The sequence below is a fragment of the Patagioenas fasciata genome, chromosome 1 (assembly GCF_037038585.1).
Source record: "Patagioenas fasciata isolate bPatFas1 chromosome 1, bPatFas1.hap1, whole genome shotgun sequence".
In the NCBI taxonomy this organism is placed as follows: Eukaryota; Metazoa; Chordata; class Aves; order Columbiformes; family Columbidae; genus Patagioenas; species Patagioenas fasciata.
This window is the reverse complement of record NC_092520.1, coordinates 70,088,688-70,101,033: the sequence shown is the minus strand read 5'-3', so window position 1 is coordinate 70,101,033 and position 12,346 is coordinate 70,088,688. Positions and strand designations below refer to the sequence as shown.

General features: G+C 40.3%; 1 protein-coding gene across 19 annotated transcripts in view; it reads left to right on the top strand.

Moving 5' to 3' along the window:
• Positions 1-12,346, top strand: part of BBX (BBX high mobility group box domain containing) — a 153,659-nt gene that overhangs the window by 51,423 nt on the left and 89,890 nt on the right. Inside the window, exon 1 of one of the 19 annotated variants that reach the window (XM_071808468.1) lies at positions 4,269-4,286. The exons of the other annotated variants lie outside the window; for them this stretch is intronic. Within the exon in view, the coding sequence (XP_071664569.1) occupies positions 4,281-4,286 (6 nt within the window). The 5' untranslated portion in view covers positions 4,269-4,280. Of the gene's footprint in view, positions 1-4,268; positions 4,287-12,346 lie in introns of those variants that run through there. 19 annotated transcript variants of the gene reach the window in all.

Genomic DNA, 12,346 nt, shown 5'->3' with positions numbered 1-12,346 from the left:
CCAGATAGGTTTGTAAAAGGATAGTTTTATTTTCCTGGCGTTTACTTTGTTCATAACCCTTTTTGTACGTGAATTAATTCTGCTGGTCAGTGTGTATAGCTACTACCTTTAATAGAAAGCCTGACACAGGGTATGCACACAGTCTTTGAAATATACACAACGATGTGCATAAATGTAGAGCTCATGTAAAATGAGTCTTGTGTAAACTAACTGGGAAAAATATATTTTTTTTCTGCAGTTTGTTTGGTACATATTCCTGTGGCTTCCAAATTCTTGGAGTGCATAGCATCTAAGTTGTTGACATTTTTTTTCTACTTTAGGGCTTCTGTGGGAAGTCTGTCCAATAAAACTTGAAGATTACTGTTGGGGCAACACTTCTGAGATTGTATTTATTTTTGTTCATTAGGAAATAAGAGACTACAAAGCTGTTGCCTGATACTGGAATAGCATATTTGAGACAAAATAATTTCCTAATATTAAATTGCAGGGGTGTGTACATATTTGATAGTATCTAGGCCCATTATTTAAAGTCTGTTTGATCACAAGGTGTGAAAATAGAAGTAGCTACTGCAGTTGATTTTTTGAAACTTGACAGCTACAATGTTAGAAAAGGTATTTTAGTGTTGTGTTTTGCTACACTATGGTTTATGGGGTGGGCTGGTTTTTTTTTGGTTTGGTGTTTTGTCTTTTTCTTCAAGATTTTGTTGAGTGAGGGAATTTAACCTTTTTTTTTTTATATACTTCCTTTTTTCCCCCCTCATGCATCATCATTCAGTATTTAATAGTGTTCTGTAGAATTAAGAAGAATTAATAGTCATAATTTTTCTTTTCACTGTTTTCCAGTCTCTTGTGAAAGAGCTCTAATTTTTCAATACTACAGTCTGTCAGATGATATAAAAACAAAACAATGCAGAAGATTTAATGATTGATTATTTTCTTTCTCTTATGAGGGTATATTCTTGCTTTTCTAATTTGTTTTCAGTATTAAAAGAGAGTTGAATAAGAGTAAGGATCCCGTTAAGCCTAATGTAGCACAAAGGAGCCCTGAAAGATAAATTGTACTCCCAAGCACTAACCATGTAGAGCCACTGTTACTTTAGCTTATTAAAAGGCATGGTTGTAGTTCCAGATGTAGGAGTGCTGCCACGATTTTGCACACCTGTCTGTCTGTCCATTCCACCGAAACACTTCTGCAAAACTACAAGTGTGACTCGAAGGTGGCCGATGTGTGGACTGATTCAGGAAACACACCAGCAGGAGGAAGATGTGGCTCAGGAATTCCCGGTAAATTCAGCGTTATCTCATGAAAAAGGCTTGTCAGGCCGCAGGCGAGTTGTGGGGTTTCTGTGACAAGTCTGCCGAATGCAAAAACTGGAAGAACGACAGGAATGCGCATTGTTTGTCCCGCTCCATGCAGCCTGGGGTAGCAGAGTTAATTGGGTTCTTCCTGGGTTTTTACCGTGCTCCATGCAGTTAGTTTTAGGCCCAGGCTCTGCCTTGCCTGGCAGCTCTGCCGTGTCCTGTGGGGCTGAGAAGGGGAAGCGGGTCCTGCACACAGAAGCTGGTGGTGCAGACAGAACCCGGCGGGCAGTGGCGCAGAGCTGCGGCTGCCGACTCCTCATCCCCTCCTCGTTCTCTTGGCTTGGTGGTGGCAACAGGGCTAAGAACTAAGAAAACTCTGTCCTTAAAGTGAGCACCGACAGGGAGATCATGTGCTGAGTCAGAAAAAAATACCAGGTTTACATCACTGCTTTTAGGAGCACGTACGTAGGGAAATCATATTTACTCCTAGTGCAATTTTGTGCATTTATACTTTCTCCATTTTGTATAGTAAATAGCAGTTTGGCAGTCCAAAGTTCTTAATTTTGGACAATCCAGTTGAAATGCAAGCTGTTAAATCCAGCTGAGAGATTGAAATGAGTATTGTTCAGAGTAATGAAGGAGTATGTATGTGGCTGTACTGGAGTTGAAATGTCCCTCGTTAGTACTGTTTGCAGAATTAGTGCGACATCGGTGTATTGACTGATTGATTAAATGACATGTAGGTTGCTGTTGTGCATAGGAGTACTGGAGAATTTAACAAAAAAAAAGTGTCTTGTAAAGTATGAAGTAGAAGTATAACAAATTTCACAGACAGCTTAAATTTCCTTATTTTACAGTTTCTTGTTCAGGCTGTATATGTGTGTGTATATTTATAAAGTACAAACATGTTCATAGTAAGTAACTGTATTTTGTATTTGCACACTGAATAGGAGGCTTGAAATTACCTCTCCAGGTGCTGAGGTTATAAAAGTTACATCTGAGCACTTCCCGGTGTTTTTCTCTAAATATCTTCATGGTTCCATTGAAATCTGGCCAGGGAGTTTGCTTTGTGCTGATCACTTTACTAGAGTAGGAGGTCAAGAGTTTCTGTGTCAGCCTTTGATACACACTGGTCCTTCCTCAGCAGATGAGGAAGACACTTTCAACTGCCTAGATAATTATGTTACAAATGGCTTGGGGTGCAATAATGAATATGGCTTGTAAGCTGTATTACAGCTTCATCTTAAACTCTTGAATGTCAAGCAGTACAGTGGGCAGCTGAACCTTCTTGTTCTGGCACAGGGCAAATCCCAATTGTTTAAGAAAGAAAAACAAAAAACCAGGCATGCCAGAACAGTGGTTGCTTACCAATGTGTTGTTTTCAATGAAGCTGGGCAAGGATGCTTTTTCAACATCATGGTTTTTCATTTCCATGCATGCAACTTATGTTTTTAAACATTCCTCTGCAGCTGTGAGTTTTGTCATTTTTCCTCTGAAGGAAAGCAGAAACCACTGGATTTCAAGAATTTGTGATATGCTAAGGGGATAATCATCCATCCAGATTTCCATGTCTGTGTGTCTGAGTTGAACGTAGAATATTAGGGGGTATGAAAGGCAACTTTCCCAGATACCACACAGCAAGCTATAGAGCTGTCTGATCTGACCGCCCAGGTGGAGGTGTGTCTGTTTCCATTTGCAGGGTGGCTTTTCAGCCTTCCAAGTGTATTGCATTGCATGAGGAGGATCTTTAAGAGGATTGGGGTTCAATAATTGTTTCCTCAGTAATCTCCTGCAGGGCACCTGAAGAAATGGCTCATCCAATAATGCTTTAACATTCTTGGCCTTAACCTGTAACTTAGGGATGCCAAATGTTTCCTTTTGCAATACATAGTTATAATTTGAGAAGAGAGAATTTCCTTTTCCCCAGTTGATTCAACCTCAAAATCAAACACATACTCCCTTTGAAAAGCCAGTTCTTCTCTTCTCCTTTTCTGGTGTTTGAATTTGTGTGTTTCCTTTTGGATTCTAAAAAAAAGAGCAAATCCCACTTGCAGGTCAGTGAGGTTTTTTTGTGGGTTTTGTGTGTATGTTTGGGGTTTTTTGCTTGTTTGATTTTGTGTCTTTTACTGTCTCTCTCTTGCATAGAGCAGTTTGCATGTCTTAGGCATTCCATGCAGCCCAAGACCTTCTTGTAAGATTCAGTTTTCTGTTTGCTGCCTTCCTCTCCTTCCTCTAGCAAACCATGTGGCTTTCCCTGGTACCAAAGATAAAAAACAATCGGACTCGCTTCATTTTTTTCCTTGATGAGAACAAACTTAATAAACTTATCTTTACATATTTTACATGCATTTCTTACATGCTTTTTTGTCTGTCCCACCTTATCTTACTACCGGGACATGTCAGGATTCAAATGTTTTAAAGCTTAAAGGCTGGGGCGGGGGGAAGAGATTTCTTTCATGGGACTTAATTTGCATCATTTAGTCACTAGAGGGCAGATTTGTACTTCTCTGAATAAATTAGTAACTGCAAAGTAATAATTAATTAGATCCAAAGAAGTAGAAATAGTTGGCTAATTAAAAGAAACATTTTTGATGCAGTTTTTTTTAATAAAGTGAATAGAAAAATTACCGTTTAAATTTTGAAGATGCTTCATTAAGGATTTCATTGTTGCTGTGTTTTCTGAATTGCTGCAGTGCTCTGAAATTTGCTTGCTCTGATTTATTTGAAATAACATTGACGAGATCGGTAGGCAAGCTTGATTCCCTTCCATCTCCCACTTTGTATGTACATTACCTCATAGAAATTGTGTATATGCATATGTTTTGTGCTCAACATCTACTGAGTCCTCTAAATTCCCCTTTCAGTGAACCAACACAAGAATATTGCAGATAGAAATTATATTTGGAACCAAAATCACCATTATGGCATTACATCTCTGTAATTCTTTTCCCAGTGTGAAGTTTGAAGACTGGTCTATCATGCAGGTAGGAAGCATTTTACTCTGGTATAGGAGGTGGCATGTACCAACAGAGAATAAAACCAGACTTTGTCTTTTTAAGGTACAACATAGGAAATACCTTACAACTAATGGCTTTAGTACTTTTCTTTTAAATGACATTGAGATTAATAAAAAGCAACATTCTCCCAGCCTTAGAATTCCATGCCCACTTCCTTGTGTTGGCTGCACCTTCCTTTTTTGTCCTCCAGTGGCAGGTATGTTAATAAAATACAGTAACAGAATTAATTTACTCAACATTGTCTTGCGGATCATAAACACAACTCTGTTTTATTGCTTGTTATCTCTGATTTCAAAAACAACAAGAGAAGATCTGGGATGTACCTATATTTTAGTAAGAAGTTTATTTAGCAATGGTGTTAGCAGTTCGATTAGTTGATAGAGACATTAAGTGTTCTGCTACCTGGCATAAGAATGCCAGGTGGGGGAGATTATTAGCTCTTTGTGATAAAATTCCTTTTCATACACAGGAATTTACAAAAATAGTCTTCAAAGAGATGTTGCAATTAACAACTCCTCCTTTCATGGGTTTCGTGGTGTCTCATGACTGTTTTAAAGGTTCAGCTCTTAAAATTATGCTCGCTTAAGTTCTTGACTTTAGAATTCCAGACTTTAAAGTAACCCCTAATGATTCTGTTAAGAAAAAAATCTCCCAAGTGCGAGTCCTTGAAGCTTCAGAGTTAGATACCAAACTGTAGAGTTCGTAATGACTTTTATTTGAAATCCTACAGTTGTCAACTCAGTCCCGTTTACCTGGAATCTCCTCTGGTCTTAAGATGTTCTCTCCGTAAGACATGCATCTTCTACTTACCCTATTAATAGTACAAGTATCTTGATAGATGAGAGGAACAACACCAAAAAGGCCTTTTCTTACCTCTCTTTTTCCCTGAGCTCACTCTCTATTGGTGCAGTTTCATTTTCAGCTGTTCTAGTGCAAAGATGTGAACATCCCGCAGCACGGGCCCTGGGGAAAGAGCAGTGCCGCAAGTGCACCTCTTCGTTTGGCAAAGACCTGTTGTGGTTTGCAATGTGTGACAAAGCCCAAGCAAAGGACATGCACATTGTTGACACATAAGACTTAAAGTGCGGTAGGATTTCTTCCTTTTAATACAAAGAACTCATTTAACATCCTCTTTTTCTCTCTTTGTTTCTCAGCTGAGTAATTCCCGCAGCTTGGGTGAATGGACGCTAAATTTGTGTGGCTCATTGATAAAGGCTAAAATGTGAGATGAGTAACGGTTAAGAATAATATATGCAAATGGCAGCTGTTTTCCCACTTCCTCTCACTTATAAGCGTGTTACTAGTTGCCTTAACAATGGTAGGTAGAGCATACTCAGATCAAAATTATGATACTTGAAGGTGATGCTAGACGGCCGTGTTGTGCTTGGCTGATAGGAGCTGCCACGGCAGCATTCAGAAGATGTTTGCTGAAGAGATTGGCTGTTGCGAGATATATCATGAAGACACCATCATTTGAGTAAACACTTGAAGTTACAAAGGTTTTTGAAGACTTAATTGACACTTATATTTCAGCTTGTCTTTTCTGGATCTTTTTGTCGTCCTTTCTACTTCTGCCCTCTTGTTTTCCGTCCCCGTCCCCCCCGTCCCCCCCCCGTCCCCCCCCCCACCTCTGTTTTGTGGTTCCCTGGACCGCTCAGCTCTTGCTTTTCACATGGTCGTGTTCTCTTGCCTCGCTCTGACTGCCCTCTGTGTAGCTATAAGAAGCTGTATGTGTGCTTCTCTCCTCCTTACTGAAGACTTGGCTTCAGTGTTTTGCTAATTTCTTTTTCTAGTTTTCCCAAATATTTCTAGGTCATTATGAAACTTGGATGAATCAGGACTGCTTAGGGAAATGAACTTTCATTTGCACTAAATTTTTCATACTCTAGGTAAACGTTTTTTTCAGTGCAAAATGTGTTAGACTATAGATTATGCTGATGATCTACAGCTGCTTGTGAGGGTTGCCTTTTTGGAACACTTGGAGAATTAAAATAAATTGGTTAAATGGAATTAAAATTGGCCTTATTCTGGTTGACAGTTATCTGTTTACAGTTCCCAGAAGCTTTTCATTGAACAGTAGTGTATATGTGGTACTAAATAAGTATCAGGTACTGTACAAGATTATAGAGATATTTTACATGGGGGAGGACAGGAAAATGAACATACTAGGTGTGTTGAAATTACAGGGACTGATACTCCTTCAGGACCTGTCTTTCCATCTGTCAGGTGTTCATGTACAGGCATCTCCCTGGTCTCAGTAACTTCATTGCCAGTGTGCAGGTACTTGTTTCATGGTTAATGTGTTCCCCCATGGGAAACTGGGGAGCTCTTGCTGTTCGCTCTCAGAAGTTGTTCCATAACAGTACCAGCATCTATGGCAATTATGTGGCTCTGCTGTGTCCAGTTCACAGGCAAACACATGCATTGTCAACCACCCCTTTCCTCTGGTGAGCTGCATTGTGTCTCTGGGAGCAGGTCTCATATGCTGACTTAAAAAAAAAAAGTTGATCCCCAGTAGTTCAGAGTTGTCTGAAAGAGCCCAGGAGCACACGTAAGGAAATACCGCTATTTTTTCAACTGTCTTTTCACAGCCATGTTTACAAACTTGTCCAAGATACATAAACATTCAAGTGAAAGTAACTTCTGCTCATATGGATAATGTTAGGAATCATTATGCCTTATGCCAAGCTTTGTCCTAACTGGAAACTCTGTTGCATGACTTTATTTAGGGGTGTAAGCGGAATTAACCTATGAAAGTTATATTTTTCCTTTTGAATTTGGTTATCAATTGGATATAATCAGATCAGCCCTTTTATCACTCTCCCTGTTCCCCTCAAAGGGAAAACTGTGAAGAAAGAAGGAAAATGTATTTTGAAACTCAGGATAAACCCATTATCTTCTCAGTACTGTCTCCCTGTCTCCCTCTCTTCAGCCAGCAACAACCTGCTGTAATTGTGGTGGATGTGTGGATGCTTCTATGTTGTGGGGTTTTTTTGTTGTTGTTTTGTTTGTAGTGGGTTTTGTTTTGTTTTTTGTTTGGTTTTGACGTTGATTGGTTTGGTTTGGTTTCCCCCAGTCTCTTAAAATTAAGAGTCGCTTAGGAGTTATCAGGCAAAACTTGGGATCCATTGGGAGATGATGGTGAAGGACATTTTCCACACTTGTATCACCCTGTTGTTTGATTTTTCAGAGAAGGTCCATGTGGATAAACCACTGACAAATTGGGAGGAATTATGTTTTCTGGTTTGTGTAAACCTGAAATATACCCAGGATCGTAACATATAATGTGATTAGCTGGGGTAGTTCTCATATCTTTAGCTTCTTTGTGAGCCTTTTCCAATTCAGAGGTTGGTTACTATTTTGTATAGCTTTCTGTATCAGACACACAAGTGTCAGATACTCTTTAAGCTGCAAGGTTGTTAGCCAAGGATTATGTTGCTTGAGTGTTTGGAAAGGAGCATATGTGAAACATCGGAAGTTTTGGTATTGTACAGCTCACTCCGAAAAAGCTTTGTCATAGGGGATAATGTTTGTCAGATCAGTGGCTCTTAATGAGTTGGTAGATGGGACTGAGCCGCTGCTGTGAGGCTGAAGGTTGTGGGCTGTAGGGACACACCTGTGGGTTGGCTTGCAGCTCTCGCTGGCTCAGTGACATTTCCCATACTTTATCCTATCAAAAGTAGAGAGTATTTGATAAATTAATTGTTTCCATGCTAAGCACACAGGTAAGCAGCATCCTGGAGTGGCCATTCCATGTTTGGTTACTTGTGTCTCTATGGTGCTTCTGTTTCCCCTGGAGACGGTGGCCACCTGGGTCTGGGGGACTCTGGAGCACACGTCCCCAGGCTTGGGCAGGCACCTCTGGCCTGCAGTGCTTCCAGACTATAATGGCTTTGCTGGGAGTAATATATTTGCTAGAGATTAGGTGAATACTTTAAAATATTTTTTTGTTCTAGTTAGTGTTGGTTTTAGCAGTAGTTACTGTTCATCCAGGAATCCTGATGGGAAGAAGATGAGTAAATTTTACTCCTGTCAAGCCAGAGGTAACAGTTTATAAAGCTTAAGGGGCACTAGGAGTTCATCCATAACATGGGACAGATCGTCTATGTACTGTGAAACAGTGTAGTCAGCTGGAGAAGGGAACCTTGCTGAGGTTGTGACCTGCGACTTAAAACAGGTAACAAGACTCATCACTGTGGTGGTTAGTTGTGGCATCTGATACCATCTCACTGTTCAGGAAGATGCCTGCGTCCCTGTTTTCTTCCAACTGACATCTGTTTATTTATTATTATTTAATATTGACTTCAGTTTAGCCTCCAGTGTTGTGCTGTTTCCTTTGTGCAGAAGTTGGGGAGTGCAGGGCACACGTCGAGCTCCAGACCATCTTTGTTTGCTTTTGACTCTGGACAGCAGCTTGGTTGGGTTATGGTGAGCTAGATGTCCAGTATCTGGCCAGCAACTGATTCTGTGTCTGAGCCTTTTAACAGCATGTTCAGCCATGGATTAGGTAATGCCACTCATCTGCAAACCTGTGTCTTAAAATTTGGCTGTAGTAGGATAGCTTTCCATTACTATAGTGGTGACAGCCTACTGCAGTCACTTGCCGGCTACTGCTGTGTCCCCCTTTGTATCGTCAGAGATGCATTAAGAGGTGGCTATTACGTGTTGGGTACGTGACAAGATCTGTGGTAGGACACACTGTGCGTGTTGTTTTTTGGGTTTTTTTCTCCCCCCCACACACGGAGAATTCTGTGTGGTCACAGTGGTCTCTGGAGCACGGGTACGTGGTGGGTGTTGTGATGTGAACACCAACCTGTTGCTTTAGTGGGATGGACCTTGCAGACCTGGTCAAGGATGTGTTTCAGCAGAAAGTTTTGGTAACTGAGTGTCTGCAGCTCCCACTAGGAATTCTCTTGTCCGAGTGGTGAGGTGAAGTAGGTAGACTCTACAAATATCCTTTCATAGAACTTCCTCCATTCAAATTTCCTATAATTTGACTTTCTTAAGCCAAAAAATCTGCTTGACCTAGCTGGCTTTTGTTGAGGCTAAAGTGCACGTGTATGGTCAGCTACACAGCTCAGCTACTCAAATTGCAGTAACTTGGTACTGTTTCTAAGCTCATAAATCCGTTTAACCTAAATCCAAGTAGTGAACTCTCTAAATGACTCGTCTTGTGGTGCTTCAGCTTTGTGGCTTCTTTCATCAGAAATCAGTCTGGGGTTTGTGACAACAATGTGTGTGTCATGGATGTAAATTCCAGTGTTTGGAACAGCTTTGTTCCCCTGACATCCTCTGAGCTTCGTGCTGTTGAGGAACCAACCTAAGCTGAGAATAAACAACTCTTAGACTGAAATAAGGATTGGAATAATCTGAGTTGGTTTTAATTTACTAATGTGAGTTCCTATGTAAGTAAGGGCTTATTCTTGTATATGTAAAGGAACTTCCACAGCCTAAACAAGTAGGAAATTTTAGAAGTCTGTTTGCTAATTTGAATTTCCATAATGGCCTATGAAACATTATGTGGCACCTGGAGAAAGTGAAATGTCAAACACCGAACACTCACTGAGTGATATAACTGGCCTCTAATTTGATGTAGAGCTTGCATACAGTGTGTCTTGTCACTGAGCTCTAGCAGGCTGCAGCATAAATGGTCTTCTGAGATGGATCTTGCTAGGTATTAATGTCATAAAACAATTAATAATTCAGAGGAGTCTATCTCTCTCTTTCTCCATGAGGGTAAAAATTCCCTTTCCCTGTTCTTGTAAATATATGTGTATTAGCAAAATAAACAAGCTTGAGCGAGCCACAAAATCCAAAAGTTGTACATGTTAAACCGTATCTCAACTATTTCAATTTAGACATTATTTCACTATACGTATAATACAACAGAACGAAAAGTTTGATTTCTGACAATTTACTTATTGTTTACTTTCTCCGGTCAGATAATTTAAAAACACTTTCTGCATTCCCATATGATTTTATTGTGCAAAGCAATAAAAACTGCATTAGAACTTTATCAGGCAGGAGTTAAAAAATCAGCAGAAGTCAGTTTTTCTTCACTAAATACCTATTCAAGGCAATAACAATGCATACAGGATGATCAGTTCTATTGTAGAGTCTACAAAACATAAATTATAAACCTCAATGCATTTATCTTCTTTATCCTATCTTATTTGTCTTTGGCTTTGCTGGGGACTCTATGTTGAAGAGATGCTCCAGAATAATGTCATAGAGCAGTTCAGGAGAGATCTTCGAGCATCATATGAGCTGACAGTTTGTTTTCACTCCTTTTGGATCTTTCTGCTTCGTAGGATTTCATTTCCACAGCCTGGTGTAGGTATTGTGGGTTGTTATCTAAATTGTAAAAGCTGCTTTTCCATGCAGCACTGAAGGCACCATCTGAAATTGTCTGAATAAGAAAACCCTTTGAATACAAAGGTGTCAATAGTTCGTTAATGGTCTGTCTGTATTCCCATCTCTCCTGCGCGCTGATTTAAATTACTTCTGAGTCTAAACTTGGTGTAACCTTGTATATTTTTATGGGGTTTCTCTGATAACACAATCGAGACTTTAGGACTTTTTGTTTTGATCCCTTATCTCTTCTCCGGGGAGATGTCTTTGTGAGGTTGGGTTTTTTTGTGTGTGTTGGTTTTTGCAGGCACAGCTTGTTTATAGTTTTGTGTGTGAGGATATTGTTCTCTTTTAATGAATGTCAAGGAAAAAAATTTACTTAAATGTACAGTCTTTTTAATAAGAAGAGATGTTTTCTTGGGCATTATACTGCTCTTTGAAGATGTTTTTGAAGCTGAACAGAGTATGTTCAAGTCTACAATTCTCTGTAAGACAAAGACCTAACATGATCTTGGTACTTCAGGAGACATCCTCTGAGTACTAGCAGACACTTAACATATTTAGTGTAGTGTTACTTGCATAACAATAAGTGATGGCAACTTTTATTACCAAAAAAATATCATCTCCGAGGTGTGCTGTCTAATAAATCCATCCCCCCATACTCTTTTATCAACTGTAGGGGAAACACCTAAATAACAACGTCTCTCCTAGTGGTTTTGGGCCAGGTGTCATCCTTGGACATGGGAAGGGCACCCATGCTCACCTTCCTGTGGCCCCTCACATCCCTCGAGAAGGGCCTGAGGTGCTGTTCGGCTCCCTGGTATGTCTAACACAGCGTGTTGCCCTATGGTAGCTGCAGGCAGCGATGCAGGTGGCCGAAGCTGCTCACCGGCCAGGAGGTAGTGTGGTTGAAGGAACGGTATGAGGTGGTGACTACTGCATTGACCTGGCTGTTTTCAAATAAAGCTGTGTTCATAAGGACGCAGCAGGAGCAAGGAAGACTTGTTGGTTGTTTGGGTGCAGTGTGGGATGTTCATTACTTCTTTTCTCGTTGGCAGTGGATGGTTGGTGTCCTGTGCTTTCAGCTTCTGCTCCTCAGTTGTAGGGGAGGGGTGGAATGTTCTGGGCAAGGCAAAGTTTGGGGGAGGGTTGATGGGCAAATAATTTTCCTGCTGCAACAAGTGAGTTCCCTGCAGGGAGGTGAAAAAGTGGAGGGTGGCTGCTACTTTTCTGCCCTGTAGTTAAAACCTGTTTTGGTTCCTGATGCAAACAGAAGGGAGAGTTTGCTTGGCTTTGGAGAAAAACTAAAAGCAGATTTACTCAAGTAAACCAAAATGAGAGTAAATAGGAAATATTCCACAATCTATTACTTCATTGTATCATTTACAGTTACTCTGACATGGTCAATTCTTTAATTGATAATTGACTGCTCAGCAAATGGTTATTAAGGTAGCAAAGCTTCATGTCATTGCTGTGCCACTCAACAGAGAAAACAGGAAATTCTCCTCCACTCGGAGAGATCCAGTCCTTAAGCCTAGAGGAAGGGGTTTCCGTCTGCTGTTGTTCTCTTTACAGGAATAGTTTTGTATTGATAGTTTCATTTCAGTAAACTATATTTTGACTTATCCGCAGGCACAGCTGCAGTTTCTCCTTAGCCGTTGGCAGAGTAAAACCTT